The sequence below is a fragment of the Rhinoraja longicauda genome, chromosome 9, assembly GCF_053455715.1.
Source record: "Rhinoraja longicauda isolate Sanriku21f chromosome 9, sRhiLon1.1, whole genome shotgun sequence".
In the NCBI taxonomy this organism is placed as follows: domain Eukaryota; kingdom Metazoa; phylum Chordata; class Chondrichthyes; order Rajiformes; family Arhynchobatidae; genus Rhinoraja; species Rhinoraja longicauda.
In genome coordinates this window covers 37,434,534-37,459,709 of record NC_135961.1, presented here as the reverse complement: position 1 = coordinate 37,459,709, position 25,176 = coordinate 37,434,534, and the positions used below count along the sequence as shown (strand labels likewise).

The following is a 25,176-nucleotide window of genomic DNA, read 5'->3' as shown; positions in this document are numbered from 1 at the left end:
ATAGGACAGGACATATTTAAATAATTCCACAGGTTTAATTATCAACACAGCAAATGCACAGGCATTTAATTCACAAAAGATAGACACGAAATGCTGGAGTAACTCAGCAGGTCAGGCAGCATCTCTGGAAAAAAGGAATAGGTGATATTTTGGGTCGACCCTTCTTCAGACTGAGAGTCAGGGGAGAGTGAAACTAGAGGTAGTGGCAATTCACAAGTAGCTTTCCACCAGTAGCTGAGAAATAGGCAGCAATAGACCTATGCTGCAAATAATCCGGTTTACCAAGACCAAACATTGACCGAGTTATCAACCATGTTAGCCGTGCAACCGCTAATGCTTCACGCACTGTATTTCTGTACACTTGCTAGTCAAGCATGTGCTTAGATATGGAAATATTATACTGGACTGTACGTGAGTAAAGAACTTCACTGTGCATTTGCTCGTGACAATCAAAGCACCATTGACCATTACACAGCTCTTGCCACCTCTGACATGCAGTCTTATATGATAATTTGGACAATGTCTCTATTTGTAGCTATTTGCACCAAAGTATCCAAGGTAATCTTCAAACGCACGCGTAGTTTCTAAATTTCACGTTAATAATATATTTAAATGTTTGGCAAATTTTGTTGCCATTTCTAGGTTCCAAAATGTACACAAAGTGAGGCGATAGAGTGAGCTCTCTTGAACAATCTAAGCAGTCCTGTGATATCAATAATCAGGCTGCCATTTATAGGTGATGTCCTACAACATGGAAGAAGGTAACTTGGGCTCTTCTGCTGTCCTGATCCATTCTAATCCCACTCTCCAGTTCCCTGCCTGTTTGCTTACTGGGTTACACCACTTCAAATGCACATTTCTGCTCCACCACCAGATCCGGTTCCCTCGGCCTCTGGGTGAAAAGATTTCTCTTAAATTCCCTAAAATAACATAATTTAAACTCATCCTCCTAATTAATATCTTTAGTTTAGCTTAGAGATACAGTGTGGAAACAGGCCCCTTGACCCACTGAGTCCATGCTAATATGGTATACACTCTTCTACACACTAGGGACAATTTACAGATGCCAATTAACCTACAAACCTGTAAGTCTTTGGAGTGTGGGAGGAAACTGGAGAACCCGGAGAAAACCCATGCGGTCACAGGGAGAAAGTGCAAACTCCGTACAGGCAGCACCCGTAGTCAGAATCAAACCTGTGTCCTTGGAGAGAGAAAGGGAGGCAACGTTTCAGGTTGAAGACCTTTCATCCGAACTGGAGAAAGTGGGCGGCTTAATTTGTTCAGATACAGTATGTTATACGAACCATGAACCAGCAGTGGTGGCCAAAGTCAGAACTTGCCAGTGGTGCTGTGAAGCACATACTGTTATATCTCAAGGCCACCGTGAAGATATGCAAGCTCAGACTGGCCATCGGCACTGTGGATCAGATTATTTAAAGGCACTGGTAGAGTGTTACAGCAGTTCAATAACCTGGTCTCTCTCACCACAAGGAGCACTGAAGTGCCACCCATAGGAGCTGCATTACTCAATATCCTGACCAATGAAGGCAAGCATGCCAAACACCTTCTTCATCTCCCTGTCTACTAGTATCAGCACTTTCATGGTACTATATACCTGCAGAGGTACAAGAAATGTTAGCTAACATCTGCCACAATACAGCATCCAGCGGGACATCTCAGGTGTGAATATATGGACAAGATGCTATTTTGTGACCATGGACATCCTTTATGGAGATAAATACCAATACAGCAATGCTGATCCCAATTTCATGTGCAAATATGTGTTATTACCTCCAGGAATATGGAAGAGAAATACACTTACTTTTGCAAATGCACAACTGTACCATCTGGGAATATGCTCTTTTCATAACCATTAGGAAAAAGATGTTTCACTGTTTGGTCTGGAAATATTATTTCCTTCTTACCATCAGGATAATGTTTTTCTAAAAGAAACAAAAATATTAAAATTTAAGATTTAATTTTTAAGCTTTATAATTTAAGAGGCATTTAATGGACACTAAACCAGGGACCAGGGAACCATCAACTGTGACACTGATCCACTCGTTTTCAATCTATACTTGCGCCATCAATCCTCCCACAGCTGTTTCTTCAGTGCACAGTTAAACACAACGATCAAAACATTTACCTCCCTTGCTATCTCTTTGCAAATTCGCTATCGTCTACCTATAAGAGAAAGGTGACGACACTTAAAAATAGACTTACTGACAACTTTGGCACATTGCACAAATATGAAATGCCAATTTAAATGGAAGTTCTTCCCTGATATCCACAGCCATCTGACACTCACTTGGATTTTCATTGAGTATGCAGTTTATATTCAAATGAATTGAAGTGGATGCAAGTTTGATCCGAATGCAAATTCAGACCAAATGTTTTGTGTTCACTCTGTATCATAATCATGCCTTGGTTTCGGGTCTATGTTTGACATGATGAAGGAACATGTTTGTGTGGGAGCAGATACTTGTACGCAGATGGATTTTGATGAGATGGGGATAATTAAAATATAATCCAGCATGTGATATAAAAATCATTACTGCCTTAAATGCTCAAAAGGCATTTTAACACATGAACAATGTTCTGAGGAAGAAGAGGGAAAGGGGACCATTTCTGGGTCATATTGACTTTCTATATATTTAACAAGGCACTTTGTAGCAAAGCACCCTGCACATCTGATGTAATTCAATTTACTGGGGAACAAGGATGGGTGATAAAGATAGTCATTTAATGTTTTGGGCATCATTAATAAGCTACGGGTAGGTGGGACTAGTGGAGGTGGGGCAACTTGGTCGGAATGGGAAAGTTGGGCCAAAGGGCCCTTTTCTGTGCTAGGAGTCTATGATCTACGATTAAGAAGTTGCACCAAAGAATGGAACAAAACAAAAAAAATACAGGACCCACCTTCCGGTTTCAATATTTGATGTGCGCACCTGGTTTCAGGTAGATTAAAAACCTCATGCCTTCCTTGTCCAGCATTAAAGTATTCATTCACTGGAGCTTCCACTTACCTATCTGATTATTGGGGAATTGTAGCATCTCTATTCCGTTTGGGAAGGTAGTATGAGTAGTGTTTGCATCAGCGTAATAGTAAATCTGCAAGAAATCAGATCATGTTGATTGCTTTAGGTAGTCTCTTCTCAAACCATTTTTTTTTCTATAACCACCCATCTCCAAGAAAGAAAATGATTTTTATTGTCTCTGGCAAACTCATTCCCTAAAATTCACTGACCATTCACCTTCCACTTCCACCAAACCCGAGGCATAGCTATGGGCACTCACATGGGCCCTAGCTATGCCTGCCTCTTTGTCGGGTATGTCGAACAATCCCTGTTCCAGACGTACACCGGCCCCATCCCCGAACTCTACTTCCGCTACATTGATGACTGTGTTGGTGCCATCTCTTGTACCCATGCAGAACTCACTGATCATACATTTCACCACTAATTTCCATCCTGCTCTTAAATATACTTGGACCATCTCTGACATCTCCCAACCATTTCTGGATCTCACCATCTCCATCACAGGAGACAGACGAGTGACCGACATCTACTACAAACCCATTGACTCCCACAGCTATCTGGACTACACTTCTTCCCACCCTGTCTCCTGCAAAAAGTCTATCGCCTACTCCCAATTCCTCCGTCTACGCCGCATCTGCGCCCAGGTTGAGGTGTTTCACACTAGCCCCTCATTCTTTAGGAAACGGGGCTTTCCCTCTTCCATTATAGATGAGGCTCTCACATGAGCCTCCTCTATATCCCGCAGCTCCGCTCTTGCTCCCCCTCCCCCCATTCGTAACAAAGATAGAGTCCCCCTTGACCTCACCTTCTACCCCATCAGCCAGCGTATACAACAAATTATCCTCCAACATGGGGTCCCACTACTGGGCATATCTTCCCATCTTCTCCCCTTTCTGCTTTCCGCAGAGACCATTCCCTCCGTAACTCCCTGGTCCACTCGTCCCTTCCCACCCAAACCACCCCCTACCCACGCACTTTCCCCTGCAACCGCAGGAGATGCAACACCTGTCCCTTTACCTCCCCCCTCAACTCCATCCAAGGACCCAAACAGTCTTTCCACGTGAGGCAGAGGTTCATCTGCATCTCCTCCAACCTCATCTATTGTATCCGCTGTTCCAGATGTCAACTTCTCTACATCGGCGAGACCAAACGCAGGCTCGCCGATCATTTCGCTCAACATCTTCGCTCAGTCCGCCTTAACCAACCTGATCTCCCAGTGGCTGAGTACTTCAACTCTCCCTCCCACTCCCAGTCTGACCTTTCTGTCATGGGCATCCTCCAGTGTCATAGTGCGGCCCAACGCAAATTGGAGGATCAGCCCAGCGGTATGAACATTGACTTCTCTAACTTTAGATAGCTCCTCTGCCCCTCTCTTCCCCTCCCCCTTCCCAGTTCTCTCACTGTCTTCCTGTCTCCACCTATATCCTTTCTTTGTCCCGCACCCCCTGACATCAGTTTGAAGAAGGGTCTCGACCAAAAACGTCACCCATTCCTTCTCTCCAGAAATGCTGCCTGACCCGCTGAGTTACTCCAGCATTTTGTGATACCATTCACCTTCGCTAAACCTCTCCGTGCCAAGGGCCGATAGAGAGATCAGATGTGTTGGAGTCTCTAAACTAAACTAAAATTATAGGTGGAATATCTTTCTATATATTAACCTCCTAAAGAAATAATAGAATTTAGAATTTAAAGATACAGCATGGAACCAAGCCCTTCATCCCACCGAGTCCACGCCAACCATTGATCATTCACTCACACTAGTTCTACGTTAACTCACATTCTCATCCATTCCTTACACACAAGGAGTAATTTACAGAGCGGTTAACCTACAAACCCACACGTTTTTGGGATGTGGGAGGAAACCGGAGTACCCCGAGAAAACCCACGTGGTCACAGGGAGAACGTGCAAACTCCACACAGCCAGCACCCGAGGTCAGGATCGAACTTGGCAGTAATAGTTTCTCATAAAAATGTAATGAGTTAATATTCGCTTCCGAAACCAGTAATGACTACAGAAGACAGTGTTTGCACATACCACTTTTTGGTCTGGCATGAACCGTTTCACATCCCCATTGAAGAATGTGATGGTGACAGACTGACCATCTCCACTGACCTCCTTTCTTGTGCCATTACGAAAGGTGATAATTCGATTTCCATTTGTCAGGAACTGTTCCAACTGAGAGTGAAAAAATAAGTATTTGATGGAATATAATGAATAAACACGTGCACCTTTCAGCTTTCCACATCATGCTGCCAGAGGGTGTTGGATATAACAGGTTGGATACATTTGAATTGTTTTCTCTGGATCGTCGGAGGTTGAGAGGAGACTTCTATCAGAAGTATATAAAATTTGAAGGCATAGAAAGGGTAGACAGTCAGAACCCTTTTCCAAGGTAGAAATGTTAGCTTTAAGGTTAGAGGGGCAAATTTTAAAGGAGATGGTGAACAAAATCGTGAAAGGAATAGATCGGGTAAACGCACAGTCGCTTCCCCAGAATTGGGGAATCGAGAACCCAAGCACTTAGGTTTAAAGTGAGAGAGGAAAGATTTAATAAGAACCTGTGGGTAACTTTTTTTACACAAAGGGTGGTGGGTGTGTGCAACGAGCTGTCAGACAGAGGAGGTAGCTGTGGCAAGTACAATCGCAACTTCAAAGAAACATTTGGACAGATACGTGAATAGGATAGGTTTCGAGGGATATGGGCCAAATATAGGCAGTTTGGACATGTTGATCGGCATGGGCAAGATGGGCTGAAGGGCCTGTTTCCACACTGTATGACTCAATGTGCATAATGTGCACCACAAGCATTATTTCAATAATACACAAATGTCACACAGATTACATATCAACAAAATCTCAACTGAGGAAAATAAAAATTAGAGGCACAATGCATTTTTCGCACAATGAGAAACAAAACTTCCAATTTTAACCTAAATAATTCAGCAGCAGCATGGTTTTGGCCTGATGTCCATTCTATACAACAAAATTTACAAAGATGTTGTCAGAACTCTAGGGCCTGAGCTGTAGGGCAGGCTAGGACTCTATTCTTTGGAGCGCAGGAGGGGTGATCTGAAAGAGCTGTATAAAATCATGAGGGGAATAGATAGGGTGAATGCACAGAGTCTTTTTTCCCCAGGAATGGTGAATCAAGAACTAAAGGGTATAGATTTACGGTAATAGGGGATTTAAAAAAAACAGATGGTTGTGTGTATATGGAATGAGTTGTGAGAGAAAGTAGTTGAAACAGGTACATTTTATTTAGTTACTAGATGGGTGTGCACCCGCTGCAGGTGGTCCTGCAGGATCCGTGGATCCTTTGCCGGCCGGGGAGTGTTCCACGGGGCCGTGGGCGGGCGAGGGGGGACAGGGAAGGGGAGAGGGAGTCACTCACCTTGGCCCCGTGCACAACCCCGTTGGGTGGAAATCTCTCCTGCGGGCCAGACAACCCTCCCCAATTAACGATCCGTGAACCTGTTGCCGGCCGGGGAGTGTCCCCCGGGGCCGCGGGCATGTGAGGGGGGACAGGGAATGGGAGAGGGAGCCACTCACCTCTAACCCGTGTGGCCAGTGCTGCGGGCAGAGCGAGCCGTGGACCCGAAACTTCGCCTGCAGCTCAGCGGTGAACGGCGACGACGGCCATCTTGTTTGACCCTCTGCCGCCGCACTGCACCACGGGAGGAAGGGGCACACCGGGCGGCGGTCTCTCCGCTGGTCCTCCCAGCGGGGTGGGGGGGGGGAGCGCATTTACTAAAGATTATTTAGTTAATTGTTTTAAAAAAGTAACCAAACTTGATTTATTGAGACCGCGGGGAAATGGGCCTAACAGGTGGGCCTAACATTGTCGCGCTATCGTGTGCCGTTTTGGATGTATTTCCAGAACAAATTTCAAATATATCCATATACCCACAAACAAGATGAGTTTTAGTAATATACTAGACCAAGTGGACCCGTTGGGCCCATTCCTTGTAGAGGGTGGGCAGGGAAGGGGAGAGAGTGTGAATGAGTGAGCCATGGACCCAAAGCCTCTCTTGTATTGGTGTAGCACCCTCAAGCCCCCACTCAATCCCCATTATCCCCCCCTTCTCCCCCCACTGACCCACTCAATCCCCCTACCCCACCCCCACTTCCCCTCCCCTGCCCCCACCCCCACTGCCCTGCCTCCACCCCCTTACCCCCTCCCCAGCCCTATTCTCCCCTCCCCCCACCCCCACTCTCCCCCACCCATCTTCCCTCCTCCCCACTCCCATTCACCCCCACCCCCATTCTTCTTTCCTCCCCACCCCACCCTGCCCTGCCCTCCCCGCCACCCCCACTCTCTCCTCCCCCACCCTCCTCCCCACCCTCCTCCCCACTCTCTCCTCCCCCACCCCCACTCACTCTGAAGTTGCGACGGGGCCGTCAGTGCCAGTGGCCCTCGTCAACGCTGCCATCGGTGGAAGCGGCCGCTGAAGGAGGAGAAGAAGCTGCCCGCTGCGGCTTATGTGCAGTAATGGTGCGACGCGCTGGGCCCGGGCGATAGCGGGGACTCGAGGACGCCGTGGGTTGAAGGTACGAAAGGGAAGGATGAGTGGACCATCAGTCCGACCATCTGCCTCCTGCTCGGAGTGTACTCCGGGTGTGGGAGAGTGGGGAGAGTGTGGGGAGAGAGTGGGGAGAGAGGAGAGAGGCGAGGGGAGAGAGGAGAGCCCCTGATTGCGGGCGGGCGGCTCCGCTAACGGCGTCCATCTTGTTTGTGCGAGTGAGGAGAGAGGCTGTGCGTGCTCTCTGGTGATGTCAGACGCACAGCATTTTGAAAAAATGTGTTCAGAAATTAAAGTTTTAAACTTTTAAAATATAGGATCAATTTAAATAAAACTTGTTTTTAACAATCGCCAGGAGAGTGGTGATTAAGGTGGCGCAAAAATTGTGGCACTATGGTTTACCGTTTTTGCCTGCAGGTCCACATGTCACATGTCTCTCAGAGAGATATACATACATACAAATATATATATATATATATATATATATATATATATATATATATAAGACAGACAGACAGACAGACAGACAGACAGACAGACAGACAGACAGATAGACAGATAGACAGATAGATAGATAGATAGATAGATAGATAGATAGATAGATAGATAGATAGATAGATAGATAGATAGATAGATAGATAGATAGATAGATAGATAGATAGATAGATAGATAATATCTATAGATAGATACAGTATGGAAACAGGTCCTTTGGTCCACCGATTCCATGCCAACCATTAATGAATAAACGAATAAGTTTATTGGCTAAGTATGTGCATATACCAGGAATGTGCCTTGGTGCTCCGCTCACAAATGACAACACAAAAATATAGTTAACAATTAAGAATAAATCATAAACACATCAAAACAATAAGGATACAACATTACAGTCTAAACATGTGGGTGAAAATAAACCAGAGCAAAAAAGAAACTACAGACTTTGGTTATTGAGTAGAACTATCACTTGTGGAAAAAAGCTATTTTTATGTCTGGCTTTGACAGTCCGGAGTCGTCTTCCAGAGGGAAGTGCTTCAAAGAGTTTGTGGCCAGGGTAAGAGCGGGGTCAGAGATGATCTTGCGTGCTCGCTTCCTGGCCCTTGCAGTGTACAGTTTGTCAATGGGGGGAAGGTTGCAGCCAACAACCTTCTCAGCTGTGCGAACGATCCGTTGCAGCCTCCGGATGTCGTGCTTGGTGGCTGAGTCAAACCAGACCATGATGGAGAAGGTGAGGACGGACTCAATGATACCAGTATAGAATTGGACCATCATTGCCTGTGGCAGATTGTGTTTCCTCAGCTGCCGCAGGAAGTACATCCTCTGTTGGGCCCTTTTTGACTGTGGAGTCGATGGTGGTCCCCATTTAAGGTCCCTGGAGATGATGGTTCCAAGGAACTTAAATGACTCCACAGATGTGAGTAAGGTGTTGTTAATGGTGAGTGGGGGGAGGGAAGGGGGAGCTCTTCGAAAGTCTACTATTAGTTCCACTGTCTTAAGAGCATTGAGCTCCAGGTTGTTGTGATGGCACCCATTCCCACTGTTTCTATGTTATCCCATGTTTGCATCCACTCCCTACACACTGGGGGCAATATTACAGAGGCAATTAACCTACAAACCCGCCGTTTATGGGATGTGTAAGAAAACCAGAGCACCCGGAGGAAACCCACATGGTCACTGGGAGAAAGTGCAAACTTTGCACACACTGCACCCGAGTTCAGGATTGAACCCTATTTCTAGTGCTCGCAGTAAAGCTGCTGCCCAATAACAATATTTGAAAGACATTTGAACAGGTACATAGATAGGAATGGTTTAGAGAGATAATGTTTAGTTGGTGTTCCCATCTGAAGCGACAGTGTAACATTCTAATATCATAGTGACTGATTATCTACACAATGAGGAATATTTAAATTTATCAAAACTTTCTAAAATAGTTGTTATAAGAGTTGATTGCCCCAGTGATTCAAACCATTAAAGAATGGAATGTTTTCTTGTGAATGCTTTCTTAATTTTTATTGCCACATTACCTTGCCGTCTGGATATTGGATTTCTTCTCTGACATCATCTTGTGTCATATTACTCCTAAAACAAGTACTTCCTCGTCTTGATAAAACAGAACTTGGCCGTGACACCTGAAGAATCAAAACACATATCTTACAGCTAATTAAAGAAAACGGAGCTCCAGGTGATGAGAGCAAAGGAGATGGCACCTTTTTAACAATATTCCAACTTTCCATTCATCTGAGATTTTTTTCCATCTTACTTCTTCAGCGGGTCAAGCAGTATCTCCGGAAAAAAAAGGATGGGTGACATTTCGGGTCTGAAGAAGGGTCCCGACTTGAAACATCACCTAACCTTTTTCTCCTGAGATGCTGCCTGACCTGCTGAGTTACTCCAGAACTTTATATCTATCACATGCCACCTCTCAGCTTTCTTTCTCACTTGACTTTGTTTCATTAATAAAACTGCTTAGATTATATCCCAATCAGTAAAGCAAATCATTGACCTTGATTGTAACTAGTTCAGATTTAGGTTTAGGTTTGTTATTCTCACATCTAGTGAGGTACAGAGTAAAGTTTTGTTTTGCATGATAATCTAATCAAAACAGATCAGATACCAGGAGAATTTGGAAGAGAAAGTGAGGAGGCAAATTGATCCCAAACTACCTATTACCTGCTACGCTTTATCTTGCCCTCCTCTCTTCTAGCTTTCTCCCCCCACCCCCACTCCAATCAGTCCGAAGAAAGGTACCGGCCCAAAACGTCATCTATCTCCAGGGCTGCTGCCTGACCTACTGAGTTACTCCAACACCTTTTTTTGTAACCAGCATCTGCAGTTCCTTGTTTCTACATTTGGACTGCTACACTGCGAAATCTCCTCAAGCTATGCCTACTTTGAAGAAGTTCTCCTCTCTCTCACAGGGGTTCTGTGAGACCCCTTCTCATTGCTTCCCATATGTGATCCCTGCTGCTCTCTTGCTCTACAACCATGTTCTGACTCGGACTCACACCTATTACCTACCAGCTTTGTCCTGTCCCTCCTCTCCTCCAGCTTTCTTCCCCCCCTTCAATCAGCTTCACCAAAACTTCACCAATCCATGTTCTACAGGGATGCTCGCTGTTCCATCCTTGTATCGCTTCATTGTCACCTCTTCCCCAGCCAACGATCAGCCATTATAGAATCCACCCTTCCTTGGTCATCTGTTGCCGGCCCTAATTTGTTCTGGGTTTTTTCTACCTCCAGTCCCCTCCTTTCTACTTTCAGTCTGAAGAAGGGTTCTGTTCTGAAGCATCATCCATCCTTTTTCTCCAGAGATGCTACCTGACCCGCTCAGTTACTCCAGCACTTTGTATCTTTTTTGGTAAACCAGCATCTGCAGTTCCTTGCCTCTAAATTATGGTGTGGAGTTGGTGAGGGGTAGTAGGTGATTTGGGGCGTATCTCAGTGAAGTGATGGGGTGCACTGGGATCATGCATGGTGTAAAATAATCTGCATTCCTGCCAGATGTCCCCATCCAATGTTACACTAGGATGACCATGTTGCCCTAGGATTGGCCAATAATGGTCTTTCCTGGGATACGATTCTCCCAAAGTCCAATATAATGCTTCAAAAAGCCTATTGTGTAAGATATGATATCATCCCATGTGAAATTGTGTCAGAAAGACTTGGGTGAATTTCCAGTGAAGCAATCTGGAAGTGGTCATAATTTAGCATTTTGCAATTGAACTTACTTAAGGGAGAATAGCTTGTAGAAAATTGAGGAAAGAGCTGTGAAAGGGAATAACATTAGTATTCTACTAGAAATCAGCACAGATTTGTTGGGCTGAATGGCCTCCCTCTGCACCGTAACAATACAATGATTCTCAGTGTGTAGGAAGGAACTGCAGATGCTGGTTTAAACCGAAGATAGACACAAAACGCTGGAGTAACTCAGTGGGACAGGCAGCATCTCTGGAGAGAAGGAATGGGTGATGTTTTGGGTCGAGACCCTTCTTCAGACTATCTAATGATTCTATGTAATTGCTCATGTTATGGGAGCAGCATTATGCCATTCAGCACATCAAATCTACTCCGTGCTGAATAATAATAAAATGTCTGAAGAAGGGTCCTGACCCAAAAAGTCACCCATCCTTTTTCTCCAGAGATGCTACCTGACCCGCTGAGTTACTCAGCACTTTGAATCTATCGTCAGTATAAAAAAGCATCTGCAGTTCATTTTGACACAACAATAAAATGATGCAGACTTTGAGTCAAAATTTATTGATGACCCCGATGATGGTTATCAGCATCAGTTATTAAAGTACAAACCTTCTGTTCAAGGTCAAAGCTTATTTGTCTACCATCCAAAGGTGTCTTCCTCCCACTTGGAGTCGCACTGTGACTTCTGCAGCCTGAAGGAGGTCTATCTTGCAGTCTGGACGGTGTCTCAGTCGCACCCATGGCCTTTATTTCCTGCATCAGTGTCAACAAAGTCATTAATTAAAGGCAATTCCCACTAAAAAGATACATTTGGTTTTAAGGTGAGGTGGGGAAATATTCAATAGGAACCCAAGGGGCTATTTTTTAATTGAGAGGGTGGTGGGTGTATGGAACGAACTGCTGGAGGCGGTAGTTGGGGCAGGTACTATCACAACATTTAATAAATATTTGGACCAGTTCATGGATAGGATAGGTTTGGCAGGATATGGGCCAAACATTGGCAGAGGGGACTAGTGTAAATGGGACATGTTGGTCGGCGTGGGCAAGTTGCGCCAAAGGGCCTGTTTCCACGATGTATGATTCACTTGATCAATGAGACAATTACAAAAAAGCAATCCTTTATGTTTGGTCTTAGTTGTTTATTTTATTCCTACATTGTGCTTCACATCAATACAAGAACATCACGGTGCTGTGAAAATTTATGTACTGAGTAACTAAAGTTTCATGAACATTGTACATCAAACAAACAATAACACAATTGATTCTGAAAATGTTCTTGCAAAAAAAAAGACACATGTTGGACTAACTCAGCGAGCCAGGCAGCATCTCTGGAGAACATGGGTAGCTGATGTTTCAGGTCAGGGACCCTTCTTCAGGGTGGAGTGAAGGGGCTGACAAAGCCTGGCGAGTGATAGGTGGATACAGGTGCAGGGGTTGTGGGTGGTTTGACAGGCAGGTTGAACAAAGGCCTGAGATGAAAAAACAAAATGTGTGACGACATAAGGATAGAAGTAGTTGTGAAGCCTTCCCTCGCCAGTCTTTGTCCTGTCCCTGCCCCTCCTCTCTTCCAGCTTTCTCTCCCCACTCACTCACCACACAGTCTGAAGAAGGGTCCTGATCCAAATCGTCAACTATCCATGTTCCCTAAAGATGGTACCTGACCTGCTGGGTCACTCCAGCACTTTGAGCCTTTTTTTTGTAGACCAGCATCTGCAGTTCCTTGTGTCTGGAAATCCTCATTATTATAATCAAAATTGTAAAACGTGTGGCAAGGTGAGATACGAGTCAGGCACAGAATGGTTTCAACGTTGAATCAGAAAGTTATGCTGCTATTTCTTTGACACCAAAATGTTGAGAAATTAGGAAAATATCCAGGACATTTTGGTGGTGGGAGCAAATATGTTGCAGAAGATGTACAGAAATTGCCTTGACTTCCAGTTATCACATGTACATCTAGCTTCTACTGCAGAATTAGAACATAGAATACAGATGATAGAAAGATACAGCACAGGAACAGGCCCTTCAGCCCAAAGTATCTGTGCCAAACATGATGCCAAGATTGACTCTGATCTGCTTGCATAGTCCATATACCTCAATTTCCTGCATATCCACATGCTTATCCAAAAGTCTCTTAAATGCCACTATCATATCAGCATTCGCCAACACCCAGGCAGTACGTTCCAGGCACTCACCATCCTCCATAGAAAAAACTTTCCCCGTACCTCTTATGTAAACTTTGCTCCTCTCACCTTAAAGCTATGCCCTCTGAAGTTTGATATTTGGCACCCAACTTCAGATTAGCTGCTGCTGTAAGGGTTATTAAATTTTTAATGTAAACTTCTAGTGTTCAGTGTACAAATAAAACACGGTGGGTTACAAACATCATTTTTTATTTGATTTTCTATGGTTTTGGACATTTGAATTCAAAGTCAATTTTCTTCTTCTGTGGTTGGTTTCTTAGATGCTTTTACTACTCGTTCAGAAAAAAGAGCTAAAATGGGATAGAAGTGCAGCACATAACTGAAAACTTAAGCTCACATGAAATGGTGGTATCATCTGCAAACTTGTACATGGAGTTTAGCAGAATTTGGAATACAGGGAGTATAGTAAGGGGCTGAGAAGACAACCTTGTGGGACACTGATGTTGGGAATTAACATGGGGACTGTTTGTCTTATTGATTGCGGTTGATGGGTCACAAAGTCAAGAATACATTGGCAGAGGGGGCTGCTGATTCCCAGGTGCAGGAGTTTGGAGCTGGGCTTGGTTGGAATTAGGGTGTTGAAGGCGAGGCTCGAATCAATAGATGGGAGTGTGACGTAGGTGCCCTAGTGATCAAAATGTTGCAGTGATGATTGTCGGGGCAGGGAGATGGCATCTGCCGCGAACATGTTGCAGCGGTAGGCAAATTGCAGTGGATCAAAACTGCCTGGGAGGCTGGAGTTGTAAATCCTAAACAAATGAAGCAATCTATATTTATATGCAACGAGATCTAATCATGGGTTCATAGGTGGTAATTAACAACCATGTCATAAAAGTCAAGTCAAGTCAAGTCAAGTCAATTTTATTTGTATAGCACATTTAAAAACAACCCACGTTGACCAAAGTGCTGCACATCTGATTAGTGTCAGGCTACGGATAGTTACAGCAAAAATGAGCATAACTAGCGAACGTAAGATATAAGAGAGGATATAAGAATTGGTAATGTATGGATGACATTAAAGGGAAGGAGATTGCAGGAGAGGTTACGGAAGTCTCCAGAAGTAATAAGACAGAAAGTTTAAGGGATAGTAGAGTAAGGCCAGATAAAGTTGGGATCGATGTGAGAAGTGGGTGGTGAATAGCAAATTAAAGGTGTTATATTTGAATGGACGTAGTATACGGAACAAAGTGGATGAGCTTATAGCGCAGTTAGAAATTGGTAGATTGTGGGCATTATGGAGACATGGCTGAGAAAGGATCTGAGCTGAGAACTGAATATCCAGTCGCAAGTGCTATTGAAAAGACAGACATATGGGCAGAGAGAGTGGGGTAGCTCTTCTGGTAAGGATTGAAATTCAGTCCTTAGCAAGGGGTGACATAGGATCAGAAGATGTAGAATCTTAGTGTGTGGAGGTGAGAAACTGCAAGAGTATAAATACTCTGGTGGGAGATATTTACAGGCCTCCAAACAGTGGCCAGGAAGTAGGTGCAAGTTACATCAGGAGATATAATCAGCATGTAAGAAAGGTAATGTTACAGTGGTCATAGGAGATTTCAATATGCAAGCAGACTGGGAAAATTAGATTAGTACTGGACCCCAAGAGAGGGAATGTGTAGAGTGCCTCCAAAATGGTTTCTCAGAGCAGCTTGTAGTTGAACCTACCAGAGAAAAGGCAATTCTGGATTTGGTATCGTGTAATGATCAGGGTTTGATTAGGAAGTTCAAAGTAAAGGAACCACTAGGAGGTAGTGACCATAATATGATAAAATTCAACCTGCAATTTGAGAGGGAGAAGATTAAATCGGATATGTCTGTATTTCCTTTGAGCAAAGGTGAGTGTTTACAGAAGCATGAGAGAGGAGCTGGTTAAAGTTGATTGGAAAGCGACCCTAACAGGAATGATGGTGGAACAGTGATGGCAGGAATTTCTGGAAACAATTCAGAAGATCCAGGATTTTTTCATTCCAAAGAGGAAGAAAGATTCTACTGGGGGAATGAAGCAACCGTGGCTGACAAGGGAAGTTAAAGACAGCATAAAATTAAAGGAGGAGGCATGTAACATTGCAAAGATACGTGGGAAGCAGGACAAATGGGAAGCTTTAAAAAAAAAAACGAAAGTAACTAAAAAGACAATATAGAGAGAAAAGATTCTCTCATGAATCTCAACATCACTGAAGACAAAACCTGCTTGATGTACCACTGTACATATTCTTTCCCTCTTGTGGATCATATTAATTTGGATCGACTCCATGCCAACCATTGTTCTACGTTATCCCACTTCCCCGTCCACTCCCTACACACTAGAAGTCATTTACAGTGGCCAATTAATCAGAAAGCCTTTGATAAGGTGCCACACATTAGGCTGCTTAGGAAGATGATAGCCCAAGGCATCACAGGGCAGATACTAGCTGGATAGCAGAAGACAAAGAGTGGCAATAAAGGGCGCTTTTTCTGGTTGGCTGCCAGTGACTAGTGGAGTTCTGCAACAGTCGGTGCTGGGGTGCTACTCTTCATGTTGTGCATTAATGAGGGGATTGAAGGATTTGTGGCAAAGTTTGTGGATGATACGGAATTAGGTGGAGGGGCAGGTAGTGTAGAGAAAGCAGGGGCTCTGCAGAAGGACTTGGACAGGTTGGGAGAGTGTAGCAAAGTGTGGAGTAATAAAGGCAAAGTCGGAATAAAGGCATAGACTATTTTCTAAATGGGGTGAGAATGCAGAAATCGGAAGTGTAAAAGGACTTGGGATTGCTGGTGCAGGATTCCCAAAAAGTTAATCTGGAAGTCGAATCGGTAGTAAAGAAAGCAAACTCAATGCTAGCATTTATTTCAAGAAAGCTGTTATACAAAAACAGGGATGTAATGTTGAGGCTCTATAAGGCCTTGATAAGGCTGCATTTGGAATATTGTGAGCAATTTTGGACACCATATCTGAGGAAGGATGTGCTGGACCTGGAGAGGGCCCAGAGGCGGTTTATAAGAATGATCCCAGGAATGAGTAGGTTAAGCCATGACGAGCGTTTGTTGGCACTGGGCCTGTACTAGCTGGAGTTCAGAAGAATGAGGAGGGATCTCATTGAAACACACAGAATAGTGAAGGGCTTGGATAGAATGGATGTGGAGAGGATATTTCCACTAGTGGGAGAGTCTAGGACCAGAGGGCACAGCCTCAGAATTAAAGGACATTCTTTTAGGAAGGAGAAATTTCTTTAGTTCTTTAGTCAGAGGGTGGTGAATCTGTGGAATTCTTTGCCACAGAAGTCAGTGGATGTTTTTAAGGCAGAGATAGATTCTTGACTAGTACAGGTGTCCGAGGTTAAGGGGAGAAGGCAGGAGAATGGGGTTAGGAGGGAGAGATAGATCATCCATGATTGAATGGCAGAGTAGACTTGATACTCCAAATGGCCTAATTCTACTCCAGTTCCTTATGACCTGATGACCTAATGTACAAAAAATGCATGTCCCTACTCCTATTGATGAGCAGTAAAGCTTTAAAGATCAGATCGTTTCAATTACCTTTTTTTGTAATTTTTTTTTGTAAACCAACAAATGCCGTTCCTTGTGTTTACAGTTTCAATTACCTGTTGTTTAGCAACGTAGCCCTGGGACCTAGCCATCGAGATGTGCTCCACTGTTTGTGAATGCGTGCATGAGTTATCCTCAGTGCTACGTACATTGGAAGACTGAACACCTAAAAAACATGAGAGGCTATCATTAATACTGTATCAGTGAACTCCCATAGATGCATCAGGAAATTAATGTTCTTATAGTGGAGCATCAAAGGGAATTTGATAAATTAAACTATTAACAATAAACTGTAACTTTTGATCCACTGGGGTTTGCAATCAAAGAAAGGTTTTTACAAACCTTTTGAGTGTGAAAAGCTAACTCCTCCATTACCTGGCCTCGGATGGGTAATGTGCTCTTTCCATCATGATTGTCTTGGAGCAACAATCACTAATACAATCTAATGTAACTCGACTGGGATAATGTTCTTAAAGTCATGGACGGAAGTCCTGTAATATCACCAATAAATCAATGTAGCATATTCAGGGAAGCTACAGTCAAATTGAGCTGAAGTTTAGTTTATTTTAGTTTAGTTTAGGGATACAATGTGGAAACAGCCTCTTCGGCCTGACGAGTTCGACCAGCGATCACCCGTACACTGGCACTGTCCTACACACAAGGGACAATTTACAATTTTACGGAAGCCAATTAACCTACAAACCTGTACATCTTTGGAATGTGGGAGGAGACCGGAGCTCCGGATAAAATTTACGGAGTCATTGGGAGAGCATACAAACACCATACAGACAGCACCCCTGGTCAGGATCAATCCCAGGTCTCTGGCGCTGTCAGGTAGCAACTCTACCGCTGCGCTACTGTGCCCTAGTTCTCTATACCTGCAAACTGCAGGATCTTGGCCAGATCAGATTCTAGATACCCAGTAGCAAAAGACTCACCTCCTTGCTTCCAAAAGCCTTTCCACTATCTACAAAGCCCAGGGCAGCAACATGATGGAATTCTCCACTTGTATAATTTGCACAACACTCAAGAAGGTAGAAACCATCCAGGACAGAGCAGCATGTCCTGTCCACCACCCTTATCTTTAATTTCCTCCATCACGGGCAGATTGTGGCTGCAGTGTGCACCAGCAATAAATGAACAGTGTTACACACCATGGCTACACTGTCCCTATGACTTGTGAGTATTTGTGATGGCCAACTCAATCTGCTCAAACTTTCAATGAAAGCATCTAATCCACACCATTGGTTTTCCCACCAGATCATCAGATGACTCCCTTAAAGCCAAACTAAAATTAAAGTAAAATTAGAATTTGAAGAAATCTTACCCCTTGCACATCGAGCAGAGTTTGCTCTTTGGAACACATTTTGATTTAAGCTTGATGCGGGTAACTTTCCCTCAAGTCCTGTTTGATGATTTGATGTGGGTCGTTGAATATTCTGAAAGAGATCAGTCTAACATGATTTAAAGTGCAGGGGTGTCATTATCTCCATTTTCCTCTTAATATTTCTTATATTTCTTAATATTTGTTTCCATTCTCTGCAACACCGAATTGTACCCAGTTAGGAGAGCAAGCAAGAAATCAATTAGAATCATAGCTATACAGCATGGAAATAGGCCTTTCGGCCCAACTTGACCATGTTGACTAAACTGCCCCATCTATGCTGGTTCCCACCTACCCGTGTTTGGCCCATACCCCTCTAAACCAGTCCAAATGTCTTAAATGTTGTCATAATAATTGCCTCAATTATCTCTGGCAGTTCGTTCCATACAACCACCACCAAGACCACAAGACCATAAGACATAGGAACAGAATTAGGCCATTCAGACCATTGACTCTACTACATAATTCAATCATGGCTGATCTATTTTTCCCTCGCCACCCCATTCTTCTGGCTTCTCCCCAGTAAAAATAAATTGCCCCTCAGGTCTCTACTGTATCTTGCCCCTTTCACCTTAAACCTACGTCCTCTGGTTCTTGATTCCCCTCTTCTGGGTAAAAGACTCTGCAAATTCACGCTATTCTATTCCCCTCATGATTTTATATACTAGGGAGGAAGTAAATCCCTAATGTGGAAGCCTGCCTCTTAGTCTGGACCAGATACAGCTCAACACACACAGACCTGTGAGAGCAGGCATACCTTGGCAAAACCAGAAAGTGTGGTTCACCTGTGTCAGTTTCCTTTTGAAACTTGTTGGCCCCCAGGGTCATGAACATGAATAAATATCTTTGTGAAAGAGGAGGAAGCCCATCACTCGCATGCTGGCAATCTTTTGTAGGTGTAATTTTTAATGTGCTCCATGTGATTCACAGAATACTCTTTAAAACCACTTCTTTACCTAATAACAATGGCTTTGCAAATGAGCTATGCAGTGTATGTTATTCTGCGATGGTAGAGGAGGATGCCCATCACTTGCATGCTGAAAAACCTTTAAGTTTTCCACATCTGCATCTACATGGAAATGGATTGAAACCTTTGCACTTGAATGCTCATCCTATATGTGCTCCTTGTCTTCATCGAGATAGTGTGGAAACAGGCCCTTCATCCCACCGAGGCCACACCAACCAACGATCACCCATACACTAGTCTTATGTTGTCCCAGTTTCGCATCCTAAACACTGGGGGCAATTTACAGAAGCCAATTAACCTACAAACCTGCACGATTTTAGAATGAGGGATGAAACCGGAGCACCCGGAGAAAACCTATGCGGTTACAGGGCAAATGTGCAAAATCCATACAGACAGCACCGATAGTCGGGATCGTACCCGGGTTTCTGGCGCTGTCAAACAGCAATTCTACCGCTGCATCACAATTTACAACTGGCTTCCGAATCAAGCTCTGTTCCCATTTTAACAAAAGTGGGCCGAGAGCAGTCAACTAACCACTTACCAGGAGATAGGCTGCTCATTTCATTATTTCAACATGGATGTGCGGCTCAGATTTTAAAACCACTTAAAATTCTTCAGACTGTCCATAATTCTCAGCCTTTTGACCCCCAAATCCCTATTGTTCCCAAAATATATATTAGCAAACCAACAAACAGAAACTCCTAATGTAATAAAAAGGAATTGCAGACGCTGGTTTATACCAAAGATAGACACAAATTGCTGGAGTAACTCAGCAGGCAGGCGGCATCCCTGGAGAAAATGGATAAGTGAGACAGCCTGAAGAAGGGTCCTGACCCATAACGTCACCTATCCTTTTTCTCCAGAGATGCTGCCCGACCCACTGAGTTACTCCAGCAATTTGTGCCTATCTTTGACAGAAAGTCTCACATGGCTTCTCTCATAGTGTTCAATATCCACCCCTTTAGCTCTTCATTATGACTCATCAATTAATGTTTTCTTTGAATGCAAGCTCTTTCCAAGGTTTTAAATATTATCATAGATGGAGACTCAAATCCTGATCACTTGTTACCTGATTGATCATCCACAGGACTTCCTAATACCTCTATATTCACTCCTTCAACCACATCTTCCCTTGATCCCCAAATCTTCATCTCATATTGAACTTCCACAACCTACTAAATTACTGTAACTTCCCATTTCACAAACACCATTGGTCTCACTGATAGCTACCACTGACAATGCACCCTGTTCACATCATTATTAGATGCACTGGGCAGCGCAGTGATGCAGCGGTAGAATTGCTGCTTTACGTGCTCCGGTTACCTCCCACATTCTAAGGATGTGCAGGTTTGCAGGTTAATTGGCTTCTGTAAATTGCCCCTAGTGTGTAGGATAGAACCTTGGTGGGCTGAAGGGCCAATTTCCCTGCTGTAAACTAAACTAAATCAAACACTGGGTGGTTCTGATGGTACTGACCAGCTTGGGGTCAGTTGTTGATCTATCCTGAAAGGGTGTCTTCCGTCCAGTCGGTGTGGCACTTCTGCTTCTTAAACGGCTGGGAGGCCTCTCCTGGATTTCTTGCATTTGCCTTTTCTGCACTTCAGCCATCCTCAAAATGTTTTCTGAAAGCTGTGATACATGCAAATTATGTTCAGTTTCTTGTCAAAAGATGAGGAAAGTTTTACTTAACCGAAATTATTTTTATGAGCCATTTCATACAATTAGGAGGACCGTCTTTGTTAAAAGCCAATATTCAGAGTTTAGAACTTTATGATGAAAGCAACTGGTAAACATCAGCAGGGGAAAAAATGAGCCTCAGGCACAAAGAGGTTAGGATAATGCTTGTACATAAAAGAGATGCTTTGATGAAGCAAAACTGCACGTTTCCCAGGTTTTTGACCCCCAATTACCTGTTGTTCCTAAAATATATATCAAAATAAAACATTTGTTGTGTTTGGTTTTTCTCGAGTTAATCCGCTCATATGGGTGGGAACAATACCACTGATGGCTGTGGAGGCCAGGACAATGGATATTTTTAAGGCCAAGATTGATAGATTCTTGATTAGTACAGGTGTCAGAGGTTATAGGGAGAGGGCAGGAGAATGGGGTTGAGAGGGAAAGAGAAATCAGCCATGATTGAATGGTGGAGTAGACTTTATGGGCCGAATGGACTAATTCTGCTCCTATAACTTATGAACAAATGTAGATTAAACAGTTGCCTGGAAATTAGACCCATTTGTGGGTTTGTATAGTGCATTTTGAACATAAAAATAGTTTTTGGCTGATTTTAAATATTTATGCTTATTTCTCGTTAGGCTCTTCCACTGAAAAATTGAACTGGCCACTTCCTTTTGTGATTCCCCCAAGACATGTTTCACTTTCTTGTTGAGATCTCTTTAAAATTGTTGATGCAGCAGCTGGCTGTGTTGAAAACAGCACCTTGTTTCTTGTGTTATCTATGAGTACTGTGTTTACAGATCTGTTATGCTGCTGCAAGTAAGAATGTTCCGTTTTCAGTATATATCACAATTAAACACTCTTAAATGTAACGCACCACCATTTACTACAGAATTGTTAGTATAAACTGAAGTAATATATTGTTTTGAATTCCTCACAAAGTAAGGTGCGGGCGGCATAGTGGCGTAGACGTAGAGTTGCTGCCATAAAGCGCCAGAGCCCTGGGTTTAACCCTGACTACAGGTGCTGTCTGTATGGAGATTGCATGTTCCCCCTGTGCCCACGTGGGTTTTCTCCAGTTGCTCAGATTTCCTCCCATATTGCAAAGATGTACAGGTTTGTAGGGTTAATTGGCCCTCTGTAAATTGTCCTTAGTGTGTAGGATAGAACGAGTGTACGGGTGATCACTGTTCGTAGTGGACTCAGTGGGTTGAGGTGCCGAATCCACACTATGTCTCAGAGCAAAACTAAACCAAGCTAAGAATTAATGAGGCCAGATAGAAATGAAAATAATACCTTCAGTTCAGTATTCACTGGGGTCTGACTTCTTTCAAGAGGCATTCTCCTTCCAGTTGGAGTTGTACTACAGCTTCCATGGCGCTGTTGAGTTGTTTGTGACGTACCTCTAATAATGGCATCAGACACCTGCACGTGGTTGGAGGTGGTATATTGTACAGTACATTGAAATATATGCACACACAAACACACACACCACCGATTTCCAGCAACTAATGGTCTGGTACCTCTGGCCAAAATTACGAGAGCACGCTTGAAATTCATAGGTGGTTCCTAGGCCAGGTGAGGCGGTCAATCTCGACCTCATTGGGACTTCTGCACCGATCGGCGGGTCAAATTTTCCCCCTGAGGTCAGGGCCCTGGAACTCCGACCCGACTGTAACCGGCATATCCGTTTGCATAGCCGACTTCCACAGCCGATCAATGGGTCAAATTTGCTGCCTGAGGCCTGTACTCTGGAACTTCAGCCCAGCCAGAGCTGGCAGATCCATTCCCATAGTCGACCTCTGAGGCCGACATTGAGTATTTCAGCCCCATGGCAGCTTAGGCAGACCGTTCTGGTACCATTGGACTCCATGACCTCTGTTGGTCCGGCAAAACGGATAATCCAAAAAGGCACTGAAACCCAAGGGTGCCGGAAAATCAGTGGTGGACCTACACTAATAGCACAATGTGAAATAGGGTGAAAGGAGATATCCATGAAAATTAACATGGATGTGGTTCAATGGGTATAATTGGCCTGCTCTTGAGCTGTCATTTTACTGCAATTCCGTATAATCAGACTGAAAGTTCTTCCTAGGGTTCCGGCCAATATTTATCCTCAGCCAACACCTAAAACAAATTCACAAAGTGCTGGGGTAACTCAGCTGGTCAGGCAGCATCTGTGGAGAACATGGATAGGTGATGTTAGGGACTTTTCTTCAGACTGATTGTTGGGAGGATGGAAAAAAGCTGGAAGAGAGGAGCGGCAGGACAAAGCCTAATATGTAACAGGTTGATATGGGGGGGGGGGGGGGGGGTTGTAGGCAAATGGTTGGACAAAGGCAAGAGATAAAAGATAGATGTGAAACAAAAGATGAGTTCCTCCAGCACTTTGTGTCTTTATTTGTAAACCAGCCGTTCATGCATTTCCTTGCATCCACCCAAATGTAAATTATCTGGTTATCAATGTACAAGGGATTCCTGGATTATATAAGATGTGATTTACAGAAATCTGACTTTACACAAGTTGTTCCATAAATGTTTTAAGAATTTTTCAAGACAGGAAGTTAGTTATATAAATGCAAACATCTTTAGGAGTTACAGAATAGGGACAGCAGCTAGTTAACTCAAATGATAACAAGACTACAAAACAAACCATTTACATGTAACCACCTACAGTAATCAAACGGATTTGCAGTTTCTCTAAGAACGTAGCTGCTAGTTTACCGCAGGGGGTCATCTAGGATATTTGCTTTGAAAACTGAGAAGGCAATCATGTCTATTGACATCCGCAATATACTTCATCAAACAAGGTCACACCCATTGACACTCTAAGGCTATCGAAACTGGCCATTGGATGCGGGGCATTCTGATTCTGTACCATCATAATTAGACAACGGAAGGCAATTAAAACAAATGTTTGTAGCGTGTCGATAAAGGCAAGGAGCCAGGTATTTCGGGAAGGTATATTTTATTGTATCGTGGTATCAGACGGGTCTAGTCTGCCGGAATGGCTTGGTGCCCAAACCTTGTCCTTATATACCTGAGTCCAGGACCGCCTCCCGGGACTGGTCCATTCCCGTGCCGAGGGGTCGGTAGAAGTATGGCCCGACCCTTGGGAGCCGCCACAGTACCCCCCCCCCAGAACCGGAGGCACGAAACGCACTGGTGGTCGCACAACCCGACCGGACCGCGTACGGTAATCGGTCGACAGAGGGGCCGGCGGAGGCACAGTTGGAGGGACAGGCGGTGGGACCCGCAAAGGGGGGCGACCTCGTGGCCGAGGCTGGGCCACCCGCACCGGTTGGTCGATGTCTAAGTGGGCCGGCTTCAGGCGGTCAATTGACACGGCCTCCGGCCGGCCCCCCATGTCCAAAACAAAGGTTGTCTGTCCGTGCTCCAGCACCCGATACGGGCCTTCATACGGCCTCTGGAGTGGCGTCTGGTGGGCGTCACGGCGCAGGAACACAAAGGCGCAGTCCCGGAGGGCCGATGGCACGTAAGGACGGAATGTCCCATGGCGGGATGGTGACTTGATCTCCCCACGCTTACAAACTGTATATAGTTATGCCTTTAAACAACAGATATTACCACAAACTTTGACTGAATCAACAATAATACTTATCCCTAAAAAAGATAAGGATTCTGAAGCCCCTGGTTCGTATAGAGCCATATGTAGCGTGTCGATAAAGGCAAGGAGCCAGGTATTTCGGGAAGGTATATTTTATTGTATCGTGGTATCAGACGGGTCTAGTCTGCCGGAATGGCTTGGCGCCCAAACCTTGTCCTTATATACCTGAGTCCAGGACCGCCTCCCGGGACTGGTCCATTCCCGTGCCGAGGGGTCGGTAGAAATATGGCCCGACCCTTGGGAGCCGCCACATGTTCATGATAATTGACCCTCATTAAAGTTGTTCATTTCTGACTTTCTGAAGGATCAGTTTGATTGATTGATTGAAAGATGCAGCATGGAAACAGGCAATTCAGCTCCCTGCTCCACGCCGACCATCCAACACCAATTCACACCTAGTTATCCTACTTTTCTGGCCACTTCATACACACTATGGGCAATTTATAGAGGCCAATTAACCTACAAACACACACGTCTTTGAGTTGTGGAAGGAAACCGAAGCACCTAGAGGAAACCCATGCAGTCAGAGAGAGAACATGTATACTCG

General features: G+C 44.2%; 1 protein-coding gene across 5 annotated transcripts in view; it reads right to left on the bottom strand.

Moving 5' to 3' along the window:
- LOC144596625 (uncharacterized) overlaps window positions 1-25,176 on the bottom strand; it is an 81,775-nt gene that overhangs the window by 3,409 nt on the left and 53,190 nt on the right. For 4 of the 5 annotated variants that reach the window (XM_078405175.1, XM_078405179.1, XM_078405178.1 and 1 more), the window contains 9 exons: window positions 22,298-22,426; window positions 20,801-20,953; window positions 18,301-18,412; window positions 17,030-17,139; window positions 11,860-12,003; window positions 9,579-9,683; window positions 5,074-5,214; window positions 3,027-3,111; window positions 1,823-1,943 (listed from right to left, as the gene is read on the bottom strand). In XM_078405175.1, coding sequence (XP_078261301.1) covers window positions 1,823-1,943; window positions 3,027-3,111; window positions 5,074-5,214; window positions 9,579-9,683; window positions 11,860-12,003; window positions 17,030-17,139; window positions 18,301-18,412; window positions 20,801-20,953; window positions 22,298-22,426 — 1,100 coding nt within the window. The remainder of the gene's footprint in view (window positions 1-1,822; window positions 1,944-3,026; window positions 3,112-5,073; window positions 5,215-9,578; window positions 9,684-11,859; window positions 12,004-17,029; window positions 17,140-18,300; window positions 18,413-20,800; window positions 20,954-22,297; window positions 22,427-25,176) is intronic. The other variant, XM_078405177.1, reaches the window with a different exon arrangement.